General features: G+C 63.4%; 1 protein-coding gene across 5 annotated transcripts in view; it reads left to right on the top strand.

Annotated features, from left to right (window-relative positions):
* Window positions 1-22,199, top strand: part of MAD1L1 (mitotic arrest deficient 1 like 1) — a 309,825-nt gene extending 287,626 nt beyond the window's left edge. For 3 of the 5 annotated variants that reach the window (XM_085016334.1, XM_085016335.1, XM_021085975.2), the window contains one exon: window positions 17,782-22,199. In XM_085016334.1, the coding sequence (XP_084872460.1) occupies window positions 17,782-17,940 (159 nt within the window). In that variant the 3' untranslated portion in view covers window positions 17,941-22,199. Of the gene's footprint in view, window positions 1-17,673 lie in introns of all 5 variants that reach the window. The other 2 variants (XR_014839941.1, XM_085016333.1) reach the window with 2 other exon arrangements.
* The last annotated feature ends 961 nt before the right edge of the window (window positions 22,200-23,160 follow it).

The following is a 23,160-nucleotide window of genomic DNA, read 5'->3' as shown; positions in this document are numbered from 1 at the left end:
CCCCAGCACCCTGCTCTCGCAGCCTGGCTGCACCGGGCGGCCTTTCCCACTCTGTCCCCAGGTCACCCAAGGCACCAGGGCTGTTTGAGAATAAGCCGGGGCCTTTGGGCTGTTTTCTGGGAGTGGAGGGTTCGCAGCCCGAGGAACGCTGAGCCCGGAAGGAGTCGTCCTGGTGCCCCTGCCGTGCACGTCTGCCCGCGTGGTCCTGGCTCTGCCCACTGGTGTGGTTTGGGTGGTAATTGGTGATTCGCCAGGAAATCCTCCATTTCCCCTCGAGGCTTCAAATCAGTGCTCTCGCCGTGTCTACGATGGGGGTGTCAGCGCTCTTGCCATTTCTGTGATGGGGTAACAGCTCCCCGTGCGGGGCGTCTCCATCGGGGAGGGGCACAGAGAGCCCGGGGCTCCGGCCGCCTCCCCTCAGCAGACGGTGGAGGCGAGTGTGCTGCCTGGTCTGTGGGGGGGCGGGCGGGCGGGGGGCCCCAGAGGAGGCCACGCTCAGTGCCGACCCCTGGCCCTGCCCATCTGAAGCCTCGAAGCGAGTCCCCCTGGCAGTTTCCTGGAGCCCCTGGGAGGAGGGCGGTCACTGTCCATGGGCGACCCGGAGCAAGGGCGCCGGCGTTGACGCGGACCGACTTGTCCCCGGGCGGAAGACCAGGCGCTCGTGTCGGTGGCCGCCCCTCGCCCTCGCTCATCGTCTTCAGACGAGGGGCACCAGTGCCACCCTGGCCTCTCAGCCCAGCAGAGGGGACCCCGCCGGGAGCAGGCGGCTGCCTGGGGCTGGGCCGTGCTCACCACACCTCCTGGGATGCAGGCTCCACGGGGCGGCCTCTGCCGCCACCGTGTGTGGCCCGAGGTCGGGGCCCCCGGGGCCTGGCAGCAGGAACTGCAGCCAGGAAATCCGAGCACTGCTTTGGAGCCGGGACGCGGGGGACCCTGGGACGAGGCAGCTGAGTGTTGGAGCGCAGGCCCTCCAGCTGCTCAGGAAGGCAGATTCCCGGGGAGGTCACAGGCTCGGCCGAAAGCCAAGCCGTGTTCCCTGAGCCAGCGTGGCTGTTCCTTCTCGGAGAGGGGGGCCCCTGTCCAGCCTTGCGTGGTGCGTCCTGAAGGCAGCCGCTCTCCTCTTGAGCTCACAGGTGACCCTGTGCATCAGGCGGCCCCAAGGCCAAAGCCTCGCCACACCAGGCAGGGCGGGAGCCTCGCCAGCTTTGTGCCCATCCCCCGTGAGGCCCGGGTGTGGGGGCTGCTTCTCAGTCCTGTCCAGTTTTCAGCTGTGGGGACCCTGCCCTGGTGGCTCCGCGGGTGCAGCCACGGGGGCGGGGGGTAGGCAGGCTGCACGCCCGGCTCACAGCCCTGAGCCTCTGGGCCTGGACGCCCTTAGCTGAGTTCCTGATCGCGTAAGCGTGGCTCATTCTCCTGTGCAGGTCACGCTGCCTGCGGCAAGGGCGTCTGAGGGAGGTCGGCGCGTGAGCAGCACGTGTGTGAGCGCGCATCTGCGTGTGAACCTGCACACGCCCACGGGCCGCGACGGCGGAGGAGATGGGCTCGTCGATCCTTGGTGGGCGGAAGCTTCCTCCTCGCGTCCCCTCGTGACGTGTTGTCTGCAGAGCACAGAGGAGACGTGGGCTGTTGGCCGTCCCACTCGGACCGGGCCAGTGTCCTGCGGGTGGCCTGGGCTTGCGGGCACCACGGAGACGTGGCACCCCCCGGGTACTGAGGGCTGCAAGGTCACCACCACGGCTCTGGCCTGAGCCCAGTGCCCCCGCGCCGGGGCTGGCGACATGCAGGAGCCCACCCTCACCCCGTCTCCCACCCCTAGTTCAAGAGGACACGTCCTCTGCAAGAGAGGCCACGCCGAAAGCACAGCACCAGGGGGTCGGCGGGGGGGCCCTCGGCCTTGCTGGAGCCGCTGGCAGCGTGGGGCTGGGGCTCGGGTCCTGTGGGTGTCTGGGGTTCTGAGGAGCTGAAACAACCAATATTTAGGCCAGATTTCCTAAATTTGAAACATTGGCTCATATCGGCAAATCACATCATGCAGCAAACCAAGCACGTGTGTGGGGCTCAGCCCGTGAGCCACCGTCCGAGGCCCGTGCCTGTTCTCAGCAGCGGGGCTGCCGATGGCCCGGGGCCTCTGTCACCACGGCGGGCGGCCTTCCTCCTGCACCTGGCTGGTCGGTGCCCTGACCCCACACACGCTGGGGAAGGGGGAGTGGGGGCCAGGTGGTAACATCCGTGTGCTCACGTGGGCGTGAGGACGGCACGGGTCCCTGTGGTGGATTGAAACCCGTGTTAGAGTGTGTGCAGAAAGGGCGTCCGTGTCTGGTTACACCTTAGTCCTGGCAAAGCCCACGGGCCTGGCAGGTGGGGGCCGGAACACGAGTGTCCCAGAGACCCCAGCCTGGCCCCCTTGGTGCTGACCCGGGGTGGGTCTGGGTGAGGTCGGAGCGTGGATTCATGGCCTACAGTGGGGTCACACTTGGCCCCCATCTCCATCACTGTCGGATGACACCCGCCCCCGGGTTCGAGGGTCTGTCCTGGGAGCAGATTCTGAGACTGTGCAGGCTGCTCTCGGAAGGGGCCTCCGCATGGCCCAGGGCTCAGTGTCAGCACTGGAACCTCCAGCTGGGGTGGCCGCTCCTAACGTTGAGTCAGGGAGACCCATGTGCTTCTTCGAGGGCCAGCTCTGCAGGTTCCCCCAAACCACTGCGCCCCCGGTCCCCTCCACGTCCGGCTCCGAGGACATGCCGCGTCCTGCGAGTTGGTGCTTACTCGACAGAAAGGCCGGCGGAGCCGGGAGAGATGCGTGATGTTTCAGACCCCCCACCCCCGGAGAGCCGTCTCCGCTTCCCAGGACAGCCGGGCACCTTGGGGTCCTTTATGAAATCATTTCTGAAATTAAATCACAGAGAGATACCTGCAAGAAGTGAGGAAATTATTCTCACTCCATTCTTGGGGCCAAGTTGCAAATCAACTGCAGAATATGTTTTGAAATTCCCTTTTTAAATGAATGCGGTCAATGAAAATGCGGAGCTATCAGCAGCACGTGCAGTCTCCTATTGCGAGATGAAGAAAATCCCGTGATAGAATTCAAGCCCCATGGAACGGGTCTGAAAGCCGAGAGCAGCCTCGCACAGGCCGAGGTGCTGATGAAACGGAAAATGCACTTCACACGCTCTGCACACGCAAATTGCATCCGTCAGAGCGTTTTTGCAGAGAATGAGGCACTTCCTCCCTTTTGCGCTCGTTGTCTGGGGGGTGGGGGGTGCTGGGTCGGGGGCTCCGCCGATGAACCTGCACAGCAGCTCCTTCCTGAGGCTGGAGCGGGGCTGGGGGCTCAGACCCTCTGCTTCTTTGTCTGAGGGGAGCCCTGGGGTGGGGGGAGGCCCTCCCTTGGTGGTTTTGGTATTGTCCTTTGCGGCAGTGAGACGCCATCCAGCCAGGGCAAGGGGCACCCCTGCCCGACCCATGCTCTGACCTGCCTGGATGTGTGAGCCTTTGCGGAGCTGGACCCGCTGGGGAGGGCACAGAGGACGACCTGGCCTTGGGGAGGTTCCTTGGTGGAGGGACAGAGCTGTCTCCTCCCCTCGCCTCTGGCTTCCCCCGGAGGCTGGACGGCGACGCCTCAGGGCAGGCCCCGCAGTTTCGCTGCAGCGAAGGGCCCATCCTGGCCCCAGGCAAGGTCTCCTGGCGGCTCTGGAGAGAGCCGGGCGGGGCCGGCAGCACGACTCTGCGCCCACCCCGGCCCCCACCCAGTCCTCAGACCCGCAGGCCCTGCGTCCTCTGCTCCTCTCCTGGCTTGCGGGCGCCTACCCCCACCCCCAACCCGCACGGTGCCCCTGTACCAGCATTGAGCAGGTTGGTTGGAGGTCGGGTGGGGGTTGGTTTTCAGTTTGTTGACTTGCGGTGGCCGTCGGGTTGGCTGAAGGAGTGGTGGGGCCCAGTTTGGAGCCACTGCCGCTCCAGCCTTAGGATTCAGGCTGCACGGGTCCTGCTGCAGCATCCAGCAGCTGCAGCCAGGCCGTAGCCCCACGCACTGTGCCGAGGCAGTGGTGGGGTTTGGGGGCGGGGGGCGCCTGAGCAGCACTTTTGACGGCGGCAGCACCTGTTTGCGGTGACAGTGACCATGCTCTCTGGCCACTCAGAGCCACTGGCCTTGCATCCTGACAGCAGCCTGTGGGCTGTGGTCTTAGCCCTGCTCACAGAGGTGGGGCTGCAGCTCGGGGAGGGGCCCCAAGCCTCCCCCACCAGAAGCCCTGAAGGGAAGAGGCTGTCAGACACGGGACCCTCTGCACGGTACCCACCGCGTGCCGAGCCATGCCCGGCTGTCCTGGGGTCTCTGGGAGCTCTTCTGCAGACTGTCAGGCACCCAGGTGGCCTCGCCCTGGCCCCCCTGACATCCAGCTGGACCACAGATGGCCCTGCTGTGTCCCGGTCCCCGCAGAGGTCAGTGTGCCTGCGTCCCGACAGGACGTGAACTGGAGCAGGGCCCGCGTGGCAAGGCTCAGCCCACCAACCCAGATGCCTTCAAAACTGCCGGCTTTTTTCACTGCCTTTTCGATCCTAGTGAAATTGTGCTGATTTCTGTGCGTTTTCTGGCCGCCACCACCAGGCCCATCCCTTTGCTTTTGTCGCTCAGCCCCTGCAGAAAACCAGACCTCCTGGGTCCTCTCGCCCAGGTGACGGGATGGTGGTGTCGGGAACGGGCACAGGTGCGGAGCCCGGAGGGAGGTTTCAGGCCCTGGCTGGGGCTCAGCACCGCACGGCTCACCAAGGGGGCGGCTGTTCCTCAGACCGGGACTCTGCAGCCCTCTCTCCGGGAAGAGCAATCCTGACCAGACCTGCTGCTTCAGAAATGAGTCTGCAGGCCTGGTCTCCACACTCACCATATTAGCAAAAAAAGCCAGGAGGAACCGTGCACTTCAGCAATGAGCTGTTTTAATTGCATCTTAAAATAGAATTGCAATAAAGAACTTTAAACTGTGACTAACCAACTGTGTTTAAGGGACCCCCCAGCACAGCCAGACGCGGGCAGGCTAATAAAGTCTGCCCACTCACCAAGCCGCAGCCCCTAGCGGGGCGCCGGGGGCCTCGGCCCGCCTGGCCTCCCCGGCCCCTTCCCACGTCCGGCCGCGCCGTGCAGGGCGGGCACTGCCTGGGCCTTGAAAGCGGGAGGGAGAAGGGTGCCCCGTGGAGTCGCTCATCACCCCTCAGAGGATCTCTGGTCCCCACACACCCTGCCCTGCGCTCCGGGCCAGGACTCTGCTCCTGTCTGCGGGGACCCTGGGGGCGGGGTGCGTGTGGGCGTCTGACCGAGGACCACGGCAGGGCCGGGCGGGAAGGGGCGCTCCCAGGGGCTGGGCAGGCCTGGCCTGGGGGCTGGACCCCACCGGTGCGGAGCTGGGGGTCCTTTCCTGCTGTCAGGAGCCTGTGGTCCAGCTGAGGGCAGAGCGGAGCCGGCCCGAGCAGGGTGCCCAGGGGCTGCAGCCTCGGCATGGCGGGGTCTCCGCAGGGCGGGGCCGCGGCCGCAGGAAGCGCAGAGCTCGGGTGGGCAGAGCCGGGGGTGAAATCTGTTGCTGTTCCCTCTCGTTTAATTACCGGCGTGGCAGTTGCAGAGTTGAAATGGAGCTTAAAAAGCCTTTGTGAGTAATTAGTGTCAAAAACACAAGATCTACAAAGCCATAAACTCGCAGCTTGGTGATGTTACCAAGAACTAATTAAAAAGGAAAAGGAAAAATTTCCTTTTGTGATCGGGTCTTCAGCCCTGCCAGGGATGATAAAAAACAAGGCAGTGTGGAGATGATGCGATGCCTGGGGTCGGGGGCGGTGGGCACGAGGCCGGTGGCACACGTGCGAGGGCCTGGCTCCCGTGACCTCCGCCGGGCGCACCTGTGGGCCCCCACCCCACCCAGGCCTGTCGGCCGGCTGAGGGCAGGACAGAAATCCAGCCACCTCAGAACACTTGGCCGATGCTTGTCCTGAGGGATGGAGTCGCCTCAGGCCGGGCGTCTGCCACCTCTGAACTCGGTACAAACACTCCCGCCGCGTCTGGCCTGCGAATAACTAACTCTCCGCCTCACGGTGGCAGCGTCAGCCCAAGGCGGCTGCTCCGCCCGGCACTGGAGCCTTCTGGAAGCCCGGTCCCAGGAATGCTCTTACCCCAGAGCCAGCAAAATGCACCCAGCACCGCGGCCCCCCAGCAGCATTGGGCACCGGGCAGAGCCAGGCCTGCCCGGCCGCCTGAGACGCCCCTCAACGCCCGCGCCCTCCGTCACCTGGCCTCGGCGCCCGGACTCTCAGCCCCCGGGCCTGGTCCTGCCGTCGGCGTGCCGCGGGACCCGGAGTCGGTGTCCGGTGGCAGCGGGGAGGCGGTGCTGGTGTGCGTGGGGACAGAGCCCCTCCCGGAGCCCAGGTCACTCTGTCCCTGGGCCCGCGGCCGCTGGGTCATCGTGCTGGAGGCCCGTGCTGCAGACACCTGTCCAGCCCGCCGTGACCGACGGAGGAGCAGTGTGCGGGGCAGCTGCGCTCACGGGCCCACGGGGTCGTGGCCGGGAGAGGGGCGGGCGCGTCGGGCAGCGGGACCGTGGGGGCGGCCGGGGCTGGGGCGCGGTGTCGAGCGGCCGCCCCAGCCTTTTGTCAGCCTTTTTTATCCCGAAGTGTTTCGTGTTTTGCCTGTGGTAAGTTTGTGCCTTTGCTTCCGCTTTGTCGGGAGCGTCTGAAAACAGTTCCGTCGTGTGTATGGCCTTTCGTCTGGCACCTCACTGTCTCACGCACCTGTTCTAACGGCTCTTGGACGTGTCGTGTTGGCTTTTCTACAGGCAGCGGTGCCGTCCGTGGATAAGGGCCGCCGGCGCTTCCGCAGGGGCGGTCTGGAGGGCTTCCTGCTTTTTCTCGCCTTGCTTCCCTGGCCAGCTCCTCCAGAACTCCAGTGAGTCCACGTGTGGAGGGAGCATTCCTGCCCGCGGTCCAGGCTGAAGGGACACTTCTGATCGTGCGCCGAGCGTGGTGTCAGCTGAGGGTTCGTCGGAGAGGCCCTTTATCAGGCTGAGGACCTTGTGGTCTAAGCGTCGGCCGAGGGTTTTTTGGAGGAATGCGTGCTGGGTTCGCTGTCTGCTGGGATAGTGCGGCTGTTTGTCTTTCCTTTGTTAACACGTGGAATTACTCTGATGGACTCCGACGGCCGGCCGGCCGCGCCTTCCTGGGTCCACTCGCTTGGCTTGTCTCTTGGGCACGTTGCTGGACGTGCATGGCCCGCTGTTTGGTTTCGCGTTTCTGCGTCTCCGCCCTGAGGATTGCTGGACCGCGATTTTGCCCTCGCAGGGTTGTCGTCTGATCGTGGTGGCACGGTGACACGCATCTCCCAGCACGAGGTGGGAAGCAGTCCTCCTGGGTCCCCGCACCAGGCACGGAGGCCGGGCGTTCTGTCCTCTGGGAGTGCTGCACGGCCTCCCTCGAACGCCGGCCAGCCTTGCTGATTTCTTTGTGAGGTGTTTCCCTACTAACGCGTTTTCCTTGCCAGCCATTGGACCACTCAGGATGTCTTTCCTTTTCGGTCTTTCGAAGAATTTGTTTGTTTTATCTAAGCCACCAAACACATTTTGGCAAAACGTTGTTCGTAAGGTTTCCTTTTTGTCCTTCGAGGGCCCGTAGAATCCGTAGGGCTGTCCCCGCTCTCATTTGTGACGCTGGTAAATTGTGTCTTCTTTTATTCCTGACTGACCTGGCCGCTCCATCAATTTTATTCATCTTCCGAAAGAAGCCGCTTTTGGCTGCGTGCTCTCCAGCGCGTTCTGTCTGCTGTTGCACTGATGATGCTTTGATGTTTACTTCCTTCCTTCCGTTGCCTCTGGGTCTCTTCTGCCCTTTTTTATTTGCGTTTCTTAAGGTAGAAGATTTCTCCTTTTCTAATTTAGACACTTTGGCGCTAAAAATGCTGATATTTTGTTCTACCTTCATTTGGTTCCAAGTGCTCGTTTCCCTTCTGCTGTTTTTCCCTTTGGCTCATACATTATTTAGCGGTATGTTAGTAAGGTCCCAAACATTTTGAGATGTTTCCAGGTGCATTTCTGTTACTCGCTTCTGATGGACTCTCATTGTGGTCAGAGAACCCAACTTTGTATGCCGCGAATCCTTTTAAATGTATCGAAATTTGTTTCAAGGTTCAGAATGTGCTTTCTCTGGGTAAATTACTTGCAGATGATTTGTGTCCTGCTGGAGTGTGCTTCAGACGTCAGGTCAGCTTTGTTTGTTGTTTTGATGTCGTCCAATCCTCTGTGCCCTTGCTGACTTGCCGCCTCCCTCCCCGCCGGTAGAGAGGGGGTGTTGAAATCTCCCACGACAGTCCTGGCCGTGTCGCTTCCGTCGTGCATTTCTCTTCACTCCTGTTTCTGGTGATAATTGACTCCCGTCTTCCTTTCGAACTGACCTTTCCCCTCGGTAGTGCTCTCTGCTCTGAAATGTACTTTGTATGATACTGACGCGGCCACTCCTGCTCTTGGCTTCTGTTGGAATAGTGCCTCTTTTCCACACGTTTCCTGTTTCATGAGCTGCGTGTCGCGGGGCCTTGCGTGTGTGTGTCGTGTGACAGTCTCTGCCTTTTCACGGGGGTCTTCGGACCCCTGCGTTTAAGCCGACCACCGCTCTGTGCCCAGGTCTCATCGTTTGCTTTCCGTTCGTCCCATGCTTTGTTCCTCTCTTTCTGCCTTCTTTAGGATTAACGGAGTAATTTGTACAAATCCATGGATCTCCTTTCTGACTTGTTCATCATAACCTCATCTTGCTGCTTCTCAGGGTGCTTGAGGCCTCGTACTGTGCCTCTTTTCCCAGGTGACTTCAGCTGCCCTAACGCCACCCCACACTGACCTGAAGAGGCTCCGACTATGTCCCCCCCCCGCCCCCCGCTGTCCCACTGCCCACTGGCTTTCATTGTTTCCAGCGTGAGGTCTGCTGTCAGCCCCCTGTGCGCCTCTGATCACGGGGCTGGTTTCCTCTGGCTGCTGGAGAAATGTTGGTAGCTGGTTTCGAGTGATTTGATGACAGTGTACTTTGGTGTCATTTTCTTCCTTTATTTTTTGAGCCGGGAGGGTTCACTGACCTGTTTGGATCCGCCAGTTCACGCGTGTCATCACATTGCAAATGCTCTGGGCTGTTACTTTTTTCCGAGTGTTGTCTTCTGTCCTCCTGGGTTGATAACCCGTCACTGCGTAACAGAGTGCCCCCAACCTTGGTGGCTCGGCCCACCCCCGCCTCAGGGTCTCTCACAGGCTGTGGTCAGACTGGCGGCCAGAGCCGCAGTCCCCCCGCACCCCGACCGGGGCAGGGGCGAAGGGCTTCTCGTTCACTCACCTGTGGCCTCAGGCCCTTGGGTCCTCACGTACATCGTGGCATCTCGCTTCGTCAGGGGCAAGACGCAGACGGGGAGAGCCCCGCCGGGTCGCCGGTCCACCCTGATGTCACCTCAGAAGTGGCATCCCATCTCAGAGTCACACCCTAGGGTAGCGGGTTGCACCGATGCCAATTCCAGGAGGCAGGGTTTGCTGGGAGCCGTTTCAGAAGCCGCCTGCCCGTGCGTCTCAGCCTCTGCTTCAGGGTCTCTGTGGGGTGTGTGGTGCGTCCCTTGGTGGCCCCACAGCCCGTTCCCAGAGCCCCTCCCTTTCCTCCTCCTCCCCTCAGCCTCCCTCCCCGCCTCCCCCCTTTTCCCTCTCTCTCCCCCCGTCCCTCTCATTCCGATTGGCTTCCGCTGCTGTGTTTTCAGGTTCACTGAACTTCTGTCCACGACGGCGGGTCTGCCCTTAACCCACAGGACACTTCCCATCGGGGGTCTTCCCTGTAGAAGCTCCCTTGCTCTCTCTTCTCTCTTCCGCTTTCTGCACACCTGGAATAAAGTCATAAACACTGATTTAGGGTCACCTGCGGATTCCAGCACCAGTCTCAGTTCTGAATCGATCTCACTTGACTGCTTTCTCTCTTCCCCGAGATCGTGTTCTCCCGATTTTTGCGTGTCTGTCGTCTTTGATGGGTGCGAGCGTGGTGAATTTTGTCCTGCTGGCCTGGGGGGCTTCTCCTGCTCCTGAGCGTTGTTCAGGGTGCCGTTAGTTTCCCGGAAATACCATGGTTCTGAGGTCCTGGTTCAGGATCTGGGAGCAGGACCAGAGCGACCTGTAGGCGAGGTGACCGTGCTCTTGCCGGGGGGAGGCGCTTTGTGGTTCCCCGCCCTCTGACGATGGCCTTTTCTGGTGTGGCTGGCAGGGACAGGACTGTGTAGTCTGGGCCAGCTTCTCCCGCTGTTGGGGGCTTGCTCTAATCCTCTTCGGTTTATCTTCTGGTCTCAGGTGGTTTCCTCCACATGTGCTCCGAGTGCTCAGGGACCCCTGCACCGTCCGTCCTCCAGGCATGGCTCTCCTCTCGGGCCCTCGGCCCTGCACCCTCTGGCCACCGGTCTCCCCAGACTCAGCTCAGGGAGTCCAGCCTACCTGACCCCTCCCTCGTGGTGCCTGAATGTCCCCTGAGGAGTAAACTGGGTTGTCACAGGGTTTGCCTCCCATCTCCCAGGACCCCTGCCCCTCGTGCCCTCATATCCCAGGACCTAAAAGCACCGTCTTGTCTTTGTGTCTCATTTTTCTGGTTATTTCAGGCAGGTGGGTGAATCTCCCTATTTTTCCCCGAGCTGCCCGTCATCTGAGCCCACCAACCACCTCCCGGGTGGGAACACAGACACGTGTCCCCACGTCAGTGGAGGAGAGTCCAGCTCAGAGAGGTGGGTGAGGTGCCCGAGCGGAGTAGCCAGCGTTGAACCCAGCTTCTGAGGCTCTGTCTCTGCCGTTGGTCCAACCACGTGGCTCTCAAGGCGGTTCTGTGGCCTCTGTGGGCTTCTCAGAATCCCTCGGAGGCGGGAGGCGGCTGGCCCTGGAGAGCAGGAGGGAGGCGGTCTGCTCTGTGCCCAGCCTGCCCGTCCTCTCCCGTCCACCCCGACCTGGCGGCCTCCACTCCCCACCCAGCAGGAGGCCTGGGCCTGGGCGGGCAAGCTGCTGGCCTGGGCACCGCGTGTGCAGGGCCAGGCTCCTGAAATGACCGCTCCCGGGCCTCGCCGCCCCACGTGCGGCCTCCTGTCCCTCGTGAGCTGCAGGAACAGCTGCGTCTGGCTCTAAAATGGAGCATCCAGGAGGCTGGAGGCTGTATAAATAGAATAATAATAATAATTGCAGGTTTGAGATCGATCTGTAACTGTTGGGGTGCCTGGCCTTGCTATCCCCCCATTCACTCTTGGGAAAGGTCACCCCTAGCTGGGGACGGTGAATTCCAATAACGCTGGTATAATTAGAACATGCAGTATTTAGATGTTTTTTCAGTACAATTAAGCAGGAATAATTGGGTGAGCTATTTTCCCCCCGTGCTGGACATGCTTTTCTGCCAACTTCCGTTCCCTGGAACTTGGTGCCGGGACAGCGTTCTCAGCATTCTGGCCGAGTCGTTCTGACCCACTTGCCGCGTGTCCCTCTCTTGTTCAGCACAGGGACCCAGAGCGAGGGGCCACCCTCCCCCCAGCCGCCCACCCGCCCTGAGTGGCACCTGTGGTCCGGGCAGCCACGCCCTGCTGCAGGGGGGGACGCCAGGCTTCAGGTGGCCGGGCCGAGCTGGCAGGCCCGCAGAGGGCTGTGGTGGCCCGCATGGGGGGACAGTGTCCTCGAGGCGCTGAGGCTGGGAGAGAGCAGAGGGGTGGGCTGGGAAAGCCCATCCTCGTGGGGCGAGAGGGTCCACGGGCCAGGTTCTCGGGGGGAGGGGTACATCTCCCCCACGGAGCCCAGCGGGGCGGGCCATGCCGAGCCGTCTGCCAGCGTCTGCAGGCTGCCAGCTGCCACACTGGATGTCACCTGCAGTGCAGACACCTGGGGGCGGGCAGGTAGGGCCGCCCATGGAGGTGCCCCCCAGCCAAGCTCACACAGCCTTGGAGGCCAACAGGTGGTGACAGGGCACCATGACCGGTTGTCCCTGGAGTCCCAGTGCAGACACAACATGTCCCCACCACAGCCAAGCCTCGCAGAGCACCCAGGCCCCGCCGGCTGGCCGAGCCGGGTGTCAGCACGCATCTGTAGCGGTGGGGGGCAGGGTGGGGGGGTGCCTCTTCTCCAGGCTGCTTAGCTGTCACGGATATAATTTAGATTTCTTTTTCTGATCACAAATATAATGTGCAGCCATCGTTTAAAAGGGAAAAGCACCCTGGGGACAGCCGAAAACCGTACAGGAGCACGTCGCGCCTCCGCTCTGAGCTAACCGTGCGGCGTTCCTGTTCCGCCGGGCCTTCCGTTGGCCTCTGCCTCGCTGTCCGTCAAGGGCTGAGGGCCGGGGTACGGCTGCAGCCCCGGGGCGGGCTCCAGGGCTCCATCCAGTACAGAACGTCAGGGTGGGTGCTGGCCAGCGGGCTCAGCCGCCCTCCACAGTCCGGCCTGGGAGCTCACGGAAGGCCTTGGAAATGTTAGATTCTCCGCTCGAGAAACCCTGGTTCTCCCGGAAGATGGAGCGTTTTTATTTCCTCTCAGCCTCGTCCAGGTGGGAGCCTCACCGTCCCTGGGCTCAGAGCAGTGTCTGCTGGATCCAGAGGAGGGGGCCTCTGGGGGGCCCAGTGTGGTAGCAGATGAGCCCACAGCTGGGCTGCCGCCGGTCGCGTGTCCCTGAGCCGAGCTCAGAGTCCCGGTGGGCCAGCACCCGGGGCGGGGGGTGCCCAGACAGAGGGTCAGCGGGAACAGCTGGGCCGGCCTCGTCCAAGTGTGAGGAGGGCTCCAGTTAGCCCAGAGGCCCGAGCCGCAGCCCATGGGCACCGGGCACAGAGCGCGGTGCATGCCTGCAGGGGTCACTGCCACGGGGCCCTCGGCTCCTCGGGCAGGGTGGCCGGCTGGGCCGAGACCCAGCTCAGGGCCTGGCTCTGCCGGGACTGGCCCAAACGCTCCTGTCCCAGCTGGAGCAGCCCCGCAAGGCCTCTCCCAGTCCCCAGTCCCCTGTCCCCACCCCATCCTGCTCGCAGTGGCCCCAGGGATGAGGCCAGGCAGAACGGCTGGCTCACAGGAAGGGCCACCGGGAGCTCTGTCCGGGTGGGCCTGTGTCGGTGTCACCCGCAAATCTGAACACACCGTTTTCCCGCTGCTGTGAAGACAGCCACCCAGATGCACAGCCGCAGCTTCCTGCCAGAGCTGGGCGCCTCTCTCAGGACAGCCCTGCGGGAGCAGAGAGCAGGCGCGGGCATCTGAGCCCAGGGGAAGGGGACCCACCTGTTGGCAGGTGGCCTGCCCCACCACGGCCCCAGATTGCCGTCATCAGGTGTGTCCTGGGAGTAGAGCGGCCGAGCAGACAGCCCTGGCACCAGGGCAAGGGCACAGGCGGGCATCCGAGAATCTCCGGGCAGGGCGCCCTCTCCCCTCCCACAGGGTCTGTGCAGGGCCCGTGCTGCGCGTTCCCACGGCTCCCGGCTTCTGTGCGTGTTGTAGTTGATGCTTCGAGCTCTAGGTGTCCAGTCTAAGAATTCCTTGCCCTGGCGTTTCTTCTTTGTGGTCGCCGGGGTAGTTCCCCCCACCCCACACCCCCGGCTCTTTACCTTCCAGTCCACGATGGAGTGTAAGTTAAATGTTACACGGAGTGTGAGGTTCAGGTCAAGTTCCGTTTTTCTAACGAGGGCTGTTGATCTGCTCCGGCACGTCGGCGGCAAAGGCTGCAGAGGCGCCCAGGACGACCCGCCGTCCTGCTTGTTAGAGCCGAGCGGGCTGTCGATGGTTTTCCTCCGAGGGTCTCTGTCCTGTGCGCTGGGGTGCCCCGTACCCCGTACCAGCCCACCCTCCTGGGGTGCCCCCGGGCCCCGTACAAGCCCACCCTCCGGGGGTGCCCCCGTGCCCCGTACCAGCCCACCCTCCTGTTTCCTAGCTTGCTGAGTTTGCTCATGGGCGGGTGTTGAATTCCATCGGATGCCCGTCTTTAGCCTCTGGGTGCGCCGGCTCGGTCACGGCAGTCTGGAGCCAGACTGGACCGGGTCCTGGCTGGTCCTCGGAGTTCACGGGCGAAGTTGGTCTGGACACGTCTGTTTGCTTTGTGCTGAGCCGCTGTCTTTGTCAGTTTTGGACTCAGGTTGATCCTGGCCAGGGGGTATCCCTCCCGTACTCTGGGCAGGATTGTGTAAAATTGGCTTTAATTCTCGTTTAAATGTTTGGTAAAATTCTCCAGGGAGGGATCTGGGCTGGAGCCGGGATGTGTGGCCGTCTCGGCTCCGCTTTGGGACCATGTGCTGTCCGGGAATTGCCCCCTTGTCAGGCGTCAGCTCCGTGGGTGCCAAGGGCTGGCCGTGTTCCCTTCGTCTGACAGCTCCGGGGCCGCTGTGAGCGTCCGTTTCATTTTTGCTGTTGGGAACCGCCAGGCCCTCCTTTCGGTCCGTGTGGGAGGCGTATGGGCCCTGTGGTCGTTTTCAGAGGATGAGCCTTCAGCGTGAGTCCGCCTCTGGCCCTGCTCTGCTCCTTCCTTTCTCGTGCTCTCGTGTCCTCTCTCCTGTCTCGAGCGGCTCGAGGTGGGGCTCAGACAGCTGACTGGGGCGCTCCCCGCAGCCTGCTGGGAGCGTCCAGCCCGTCGCTGTCCCCTCGGCTCGCCCTGGGTGCGCCCACAGACTGTCGCCTGGTCACTGGGTCCCCGTGCTGTGTTCCTTCAGGGTAGCTCCTCGGCCGAGGGCCGTCTAGGACTTAGACGTGTGCATTTCGCCTCCGCGCGTCTTTTAGGGTCCGGCTCCCGGTCCTCCCGACGCGCCCCACCGTGTCCAGAGGGGAGCGTTTAGGTCCCGGGTCCCTCTGTCGTATTGTGTGAACGCGGTTTGTTCCATCCAGATGGGGCTCCAGGCCTCGGGGGGCTCCGCCCTCCAGATTCCGCCTCCGTCGGTCTCATCATTTGTGAAACGTCGCGGGGACCATCAGCGAGGGCGACTCCGCGCTTGCCAGGAACCCTCACTCCGTGGGGGCTCTTCCCTCCTGGGGAATCGCCATAAAGGAGCTTTAAGAAGCGCAGCTCGGGGCCAGCCTGCCGTTAGGGCGTCGAGGCCGCCTTCACAGGCCCCTCGGGGCAGGCGCGGCGGGAGCCCCATGCAGGGTGGCCTCTGCGTCCGTGTGACAGTGACCCGCAGCGGCAGAGAGGGATGGGGCCCTCACGTCCGGGCTTCCCCGCCCACCGTGCCCCGGCACCGTCACGGGGCCCTTCTCCGCCACCGCTCCACGTCCAGACCTCAGCCCATGCCGGCTGGTTGCCCCCGGGCTGCCCGGCCCTGCTGCCCAGCGGGCGGAGGTGGCCCCGGGCGAGGCCACGCTGCGTCGTGGCTGAGCGTCTCTCCTCGCGGGGCGCCCACGGGCACGGCCCTGTCCCTGCCAGGCCCTGACCTGCCGCAGCACCGTCAGCAGTTGGCTTCGTTAGGAATTGCACTCTGGCTCTAGGAGAACAGCCCTAATTAGAGTGACTTCCGGGGGCCTGGGGATGCGGAGGTATTGAACACAGAGCTGGCTGACACGTCTGAAGACACGGCAGCTCCAAGGAACGGGGTGCAGGCTCAGGGCACCACGTGGAGGGGGGCTGAGGCCTGGGGCGCTGGGGCCTCGGGGCGCAGACACTGACTTGGGCTGAGTGAGGAGGCGGCCCTGGCCCTCCTTCCCTGCCCGGTCCTGCCACAGCCCCGGCTACGGGGGCAGGCTGTGCCCAGGAACTGCCCAGGCCGGGCACAGAGCACACCCGTGACATCGGGTGTGGGGGGAGGGGCCCGGATGGACCCCCGGTCAGCGCGGCGCTGGGCCTGCTCATCAAGCAGCAGCTCCTGTGCGGGCCCCACGGGGCACGTCTGACGCAAGTGAAGGGTGTCAGGCCCCGCGATCCGCAGGGTTGGGGAGGCGCCCAGGGGACCCTGATTTTAAGTCGGAGCTGAAGACCCCCCCCGGGGGGGAGCAGGAAGACGGGGGGCAGAACAGGAGGAAGGAGGGGCTGTGCCCCCCCCGCCTCCGCCCGTCTGTGCTGAGCTGACGGCTGCAGGAAAACCAGCCCCTCTGACATTTAGGGGAAAAACTCAGAATCAGGATCAGAAGGCAGAAATGAAAGGATTTTCTTGGTAAAGGTCAGACTGGTTTCTCTGATTTTGTTTAAAAGTGGTTTGTGATGAACTTGACGAGACTGAATATGTTACCAGGCGACGGAGCAGCGCTGGCCGCCCGAGAGGGCTCGGGGCCGAGTGACACGGCGGGGCCGCCCTGAAGGCCGCTTGGAAGGGTCGTGGGTCCTGGGTCTAAGGTCAGAGGGCAGGCGATGCAAAGCCGAGCTTCCTGGGGTCTCAGAGCCCCCTCCCGTGGCTCCTCCAGGCTGGGCCTCCTGTCAGGGAGCCGCGGGGACGGGGCTTTGGGGAGAAGCCCGGCACTCGGCTCTGTCGAGGCGCCATCGCACCCCACTCACCCTCTCACGGACACGTCAGGGCGCTGCAGGGCCCTCCGAGCTGGGCGGCCGTCACCGCCCTGGTAGACCGTTCCCATCAGCCCACCCGGACACCCCCAGCGGGCGGCTCCCTCTTCTCCCTCCCTGCTCCCCCTGCCGGGCCCTGGAGCCGCCAGCCTGCCCGCTGCCTCCCTGGATGGGCCTGCTCTGGACCCTCGTTTAAGGGGAGGCCCGCGGCCTCTCGGGGCCGGCCTGGCACAGGGAGGGGTGCACGCGGAAGGGCCTTTCTCTCCCGGCTGCATCAGTCACACCCCGTCCCAGCTGCCCCGCTGGCCGTGGCCGTTTCCCGCGGTGGCACTTAGGGCGAGCGTGGCTGCTGTGCGCGCTCCCGCACCGCCTCCACGGGGACGTGCCCTCTCCTCCTGGGCCCCGTGCCCCGCAGGGAGGCTCACCCGGGAGCAGGTGCCTACGGTCTGCACGGCGTCCTCGCTCGCGCCCGCGTCCTGGTCGTCGCCCACGGCTCCGGCCATCCTCGCGGACGCAGCTGGGTCCCGTCGTGGGCTTCGTTTGCGTTTCCCTGAAGGCGGCCGCCGCTCTGGCCGCCTGTCCCTGCTCCTCGGGAGAAGGACCGTCCAGGTCACCTGCCCACTTTCTGGCTGGGCCTCTTGTCTCTTCATCACAGAGCGGTGGGGTTTGGGGGTCGCAGGGATTGAGGGGCGTTTGGCAGGATCTCCCTGGCCTGGGAGGGGCAGGTCCACCTTCCCCGGTCCAGGCTGCAAAGCCAGGTGCCCAGAACGCGTCCCAGGGTGGCCACGGGCGGTGGTTCTCAGCTTTCAGTGGGTGGCCGGGAACCTTGGTGCGGAGCGCGCCCACTGAGGCAGGGGCAGGCCTCGGGCGGGCGGGCACATTTGGGGGTCAGCGGGGAGAAGCCTTCCGGGCGGGAGCCAACGGGGGTGGGCGGGGGGGGGGGAAGCTCTCCCTCAGGAGTGGGCACGTCACTGGGGATTGGCGTCCACCTGGGATTCTCCAGACGCAGTGGCCACCGTGGCCTCGGAGCAGGGGGTGGAGCTGACCGGGCCAACGGGTGGGGGGAAGGGGGTTATTCCACTGGTGGGGGGCTGGCGCTCGGTACCACCTCCCCACTTCAGCCGCCCCAGCAGGGCCACCGCCTCGCTGAGCAGGGTCACAGGACCACCCCTCCCCCGGGCCTGCGTCCCCAGCGCCCTGAATGGGCAAGGGCTGGGGTCTCAGGGTGAGGCGGCCTCCAGACCCAAGACATGTGGGTGAGACCCCTCCCCGTCTTGACCCGCCTGGGCACCCCTGCTCACCGGCATCTCCCTGTGTCCCCCTACCCTGCAGGCCGCGGGCCCCTCGGGCACCAAGATGCAGCTGCTGGAGACGGAGTTCTCGCGCACCGTGCCGGAGCTCATCGAGCTGCACCTGCTGCGCCAGGACAGCATCCCCGCCTTCCTCAGCGCCCTCACGCTCGACCTCTTCAGCCGCCAGACCGTGGCCTAGCACGGCCCCGGGCCCGCCGCCCATCCGGCGGGGCGGCCAGCGACTCGGCTCGAGGGGGACCCCTGAGCCCCGCCCCCGCACAGGACCCCCGTGCAGGACCACCCTGGCCGGTGGGCTCCTGCTGTGAGAGGCGTCCGCGCCCTGGCCCCTGGCTCAGGCCCACTCTGCGGGGACGGGCCACCACCCCTCACCCTCCTTCTGGGAGGCAGGCGTGAGGCTGCCTGTGGAGGCGGCAGGGGTGGGTCTTGGGAGACAGTGCTCTGTGGGCCCGCTTCCTGTCCCCTCCCCGGGCACCCCCCACCCTCTGCTCAAGCCCGGCTGGGCCTGGGCCTCGCAGGTGAACCAGGGCTGCCAGCAGAGGCCCAGGCGCTTATGAAATAAAGGCGCCCCTCAGCACCGCACCCGGCTCAGCCTGTGTGTGTGAGCCCCTGAGCTGCCCGCCTCCCTCTGCCGATGCTCGGTGCAGCCCCCGTGCAGGTCCAAGGCCAGGGCGGGGGGTGCCCAGGGGGCTGTGGGGTGGGCAGCCCAGGAGCCCCACTGGCAGGACAGGGAGCACGTGGACAGCCACCTTCTCCTGAGCACTGGGGAGCCTTTTCATACGGCAGCGCGCCCCTCACCTGGGGGCTGGTACCAAGAGCTGGCCGGTCCCCACAGGGGGCAGGGTCTCCCCAGGTCCGAGGCCGTTGGTTCCACCGTCACGTCCCCTCCTCACTCGACGACGTCAGGACCTCTGCCCTGCAAGCTGCGGCGCTCTCGCCTCGTGGCAGGCGGTCCCGGGGGTCCTGCGTTTCGTGCAGACCCCTGTTTGGGGGTTTCAGGCAGACGTCAAAGTGGATTCAGCCCCTGCTCAGCCCTGGGGCAGCCCATTCCCTGCACCCCTCTCCTGCCGAGACCTTCCACGTGGCCTGGGCCTCCCCTCTCCCTCCCCCAGGAACCCAGCCCGCACTGGCTGTTCTCCCTGAGAAGAGACCAAGAGAGACCAAGAGCCCAAGCCCCTGTCTTGACTCCCCCCTGTCCCAAGCCCGTCGAGAGCTGGGGGCCGGCCCTCCCTCCCCCAGGCCTGGACCCGCCGGCCTCCTGCAGAAACAGGCTGAGACCAGATGCTGCCGACAGTAATAAAATGCTCAATTCCAAACCTGACACTAAATCGTTAGCCCAAAGAAAGCACCACGAGGCCCGGGTGCCAGCACATCCCCGAATGCCGGCCGTGCTCACGGGGGGGCTGGCTCCGGGATGGAGCGGACGGGACGTCACCCCTCCGGGTGGAGGTGGGGGCAGCTCTTGCTGAGACAGCTCAGGTCCTGGGGTCCAGCTGGGCCTGGCCGCAGGGAGAGGGTCACACGGCCAGGGGTGTCCTGGGACAGGGGCCAGGATTGGAGCCCCTGACCTCTGCCCGGTGGGCAGCAGAGGGGGCCTTGGGCATACAGGGGGTACGGAGGCCAGGCGGGCACCCCCCGCTCTAAACTCCAGCCAGCCCCGGGGGGGAAAGCCGCACACTGGGAGCATTTGGGGCTGAGGAATCGGGCTCATGCCAGGCCCTGACCCCCTCCTGGTGACATGTGGCCCCAAGATGGGGGACCCCGGTCGCCTTAGCCCACAGCACCACCCTCCACAGTGACTCGTAAGCTGTCCCCTGGCCTTCGTGTCCCTCTTGAGTTAGTCCCTGGCGAGGTCTTGTGCCCCAGAGCCGGGCGCCACCCCCATCCCCACTTGTGGAGAAGGACAGGGTGGTGCCAGGGCCCGGTCTCGCCCCTGCCACCATCTCACCAGCTTCTCCCTCTGCAGGGGTCAGGTCTCCAGGGCCTCTCCCGGGTGCAGGGACACCCCCAGGTCCAGACCACCTCCCCAGCGCCAGCTCGGCGCCAGCCCGGGGGGGCAGCGATTGTGCTGTGATGGCAGCACCCCCTTCCCCGGAGAGAGCAGGCCTGGCCGCCCCACTGCCCCCTCCACCTGCCTGTGGCGTTGCGTGAACACGGGGAGCTGGGCCCCGGAAGGTTCTGGTTCTGGCAGACCCTCCGCCACCAGCTCGTTAGTGGGCAGTGATGCTAAGTGGCTGTTAAGCTGCTAATGACTAATTTTAAGGGATTAGTGCCGCGGCGAGGAACTGTAATTGCCAGGATGGAACAGGATTTGCTGTGCAACGGGCTCTGTCCAGCTCCCCGGAGGACAGCACCGCCTGCCGAAGCCCCCCGCCGGGACCCGCCTCCCTCTGCGACCGTGTCCTGGCCACCAGCTCAAGAGTCTGTGAGGCCTGGTGCCTCTTTCGCCTCCCCGACGCCTGGTTCCTGTGCCTCTGGAGCTGAGGGAACGGCTGGACTGTCTCAGTTCCTCACGGCCTCCGTGTGGACCGCAGATCAGCACAGCAGCCCCGCCAGCTGGTGGGACCCCCCGAATTGGACTCTGCCTTCAAAGAGCCCCCGCCCGGAGCCACGGTCCGGTCCCCCAGGCTCCTGCCCTGCCCGTGCCGTTGACAAGGCTCCCTCCCATCCGTGAGCCGCTCTCCCTCCCATCATGGGCCTGCGAGGGGGGCCTGCGAGGTGTGTCAGGCCCGGCCCCAAACCCCTTCCTGGCCAAGGTCAGCAGCCCGCAGCACCCCAGCTTCTGGGTCAAAGCAGGATGCCAGGGTCAAGCAAGGTGCCAGGCCTCTGTGACTTGGGTGCAGGGCATGGAGCCTGTGGCCGGGCAGGCGGGACTGTGCTTGTGAGTGTGTGAGAGTGACTGTGCTTGTGAGTGTGTGTGCGCACATGTGCATTTGCATACACGGCTGTGCACACATGTCCGTGTGTCGTGTGTGTGCATAGTGAGGACAGGTGGCTTTACCAGCCTCCTTAAATTCCTGCTTCAGGCCCAGAGAGGGGCAGGGCCTTGCCCAGAGTCACACAGCACAGGGGGCCACAAGCGGGGAGCAGGGACTGTGAGCAGACGTCTTCCGGCCCTGCTGCCTGTCTCGGCGTTTCCATTGTCAGCCTTTTCTCTATCTTCAGCTGCACAACTTGGAGGCACTTTTTTTTTTTTCTTGAGGCGCTTTCAATGTAAAAAGAAAAGCCCTCAGCAGTGGCAACGTGCGTGCAAGGAAGGCCCCTTGGCCCGGTCCCAGCCTCGTCGGCCTGTGGCTGGCTGCACACCTGACACGGGAGCCAAGCGCTGTGTTTGGTCTCCCTGGGCTGGTGTGTGGCTTTAAAATAACTGCGTGGTTCTGCTGTGTGGGTTTTTTGTTTTTTTTTTTTTCCCCTCACTTAACAAGTGTCTTGGAAATTTTCCATGAGAGCATCTACTGATGTATTTCCTTGGGTTTGTGGTTATTTTCAAAACACTTAAGAAGCTTTATGGGAAACAATAACCCACAGAGACGCCATTCTCATTTCAAGAAAAGTCGACAGCATCCCCAGAACTCGGGCGCCGCGGAAGCGCCACCGTCGTCACGGTTAAAACAAGCAGAAGCTGAAACAAAACCAACAAAACTCATTTCCAGGGGCACAGGAACCGGTCTCGCCTGTCTCCTTTTTTTCCCGGTCCTGGCCCCCCCGCCACCCCCCACCCCACTCATGGCTCCAGATTTTCCAGAGATTGGGAGGTTTAGGGCTTTTTCTGATTGGTTGGTGTTTCTGAGAACGGGACCCCGGCACGCGTGGGACATGCCAGCCGTCGTAGGGTCTGGGCGCCCTCGTCCGCCCTGCGGGCCGAGCTGCGCCCCCCGGATGCAGCTGTTGAGCTCCTGACCCCGTACCCCCGATGAGACGGTGTCTGGAGACGGAGCCTTTAAAGAGGCCACTGGGCTAAAATCGAGGCCTTTGGGCAGGGCCCTCCTCCCGTGACCGGGGTCCTAGTAGGAAGAGGAGACGGGGACAGACCCGGGGCAGCCACGTGAGCCTCGGGAAGGCGGCCGTCTCCGAGCCCCAGCCCTACCCGCCCCCGCGGCTCAGACGTGCCGCTTCCAGGACCGGGAGCCAGTCCGCGTCGGTGCTTCCTTGGGGTGGGGGCCGAGCTGGCCGACCCCCGGAGCCCGTTCTTTCCCGGGGCACCTAGCGCCCCCTGACGCTTCCTAGAGCTTGTTTGTGGATAAGCCACATGTTGCGGTGTGCACACACACATTCTAGCACCTTCTCATGGACACGCAGAAGCACGGTGGTGAGAGAAGCAACATACAAGCCACGTGGGGAATTTGAAATGTTTGGGGGCCACACTGAAACAGAAGCAGTTGAAATTAATTTCATTGAATGTATTTTATGTAACTGAATAAAGCCAACATTTTATTGCAACATGGAATCAATGTAAAAATTAGTTTTGCAACGGATACAAATATTGAGTCATCATATTCTATACAGGAAGCAAATATGTCAGTTATATCTCTTATTTATTCATTTATTTATTTATTGGCCGCGGCAAGCAGCGGCTTGATGTGGGATCTCAGTTCCCAGACCAGGGATTGAACCCGGGCCGCGGCAGTGAACGTGCCGATTCCTAACCACTAGACCACCAGGGAGCTCTCTCCGTTATCCCTTTGTTTAGAAAGCAGTGACATCAGTCGTCTCATCGCCCCTTGGCCCTGGGTCTTGGGAATCGAGGGTCGCGTTTTGCAGTTGTCGCCAGCTGGGTTGGACCAGCCGTGTCTCAGGCGTTCAGTGGTCACATGTGCGCATGGGCCCCGCGTGGGACGGGTCTGGCTCACTGGTGTTCAAGTATTGAGGCAAGTCCATCACGCACGCTGGAGGCACTGCCCCATCACCTCCCAAGTTGGCGAGACAAGTGCTGGCCCAGCAGGTCACCCGGGAGACGCCGGCAGAGCTGAGAAGGGAGAGCTTTGTCCCCCACGTGGACCCAGGCCCGGCCGTCGGATCCCGGCTGGGCACCCCCCCCACCCCGCCTCTCCCCATGAGCTGGGGAGCAGGAGCCCTGGACCAGGCTCAGTGAGGGCTCCGCCCCAACCTGCCAGGCCCCGGGCAAGTCTCCTCTCCTTCCTGAGCCTCAGTCTTCACATCCGGAAGGTGGGCTGACAGTGGGACCAGGCCCTGCCACAGCCTGGCAGGCTCTGCGGGTGGCCTCCTAGTGTGACACTATAATTAGCTCAATTACCAACAGCCTTCATGCCTTTTTTCTTTTCTTTTTTTTTCAAACTTAAAATGGAAATTAAATTTTGCACCAGGTTTACAGGCTGTTAAAGGAATTCACTTAATCAAACCCCAACACCAACTCCTTGAAAATGAGAATTTAAAAAGGTCT

This window comes from Sus scrofa, chromosome 3 (assembly GCF_054392235.1).
Source record: "Sus scrofa isolate SSC_HxYL_T2T_F1_AM1 chromosome 3, Sscrofa_HxYL_maternal_Yorkshire_Landrace_v2.0, whole genome shotgun sequence".
NCBI lineage: Eukaryota > Metazoa > Chordata > Mammalia > Artiodactyla > Suidae > Sus > Sus scrofa.
This window is presented reverse-complemented; position numbering and strand designations above follow the sequence as displayed.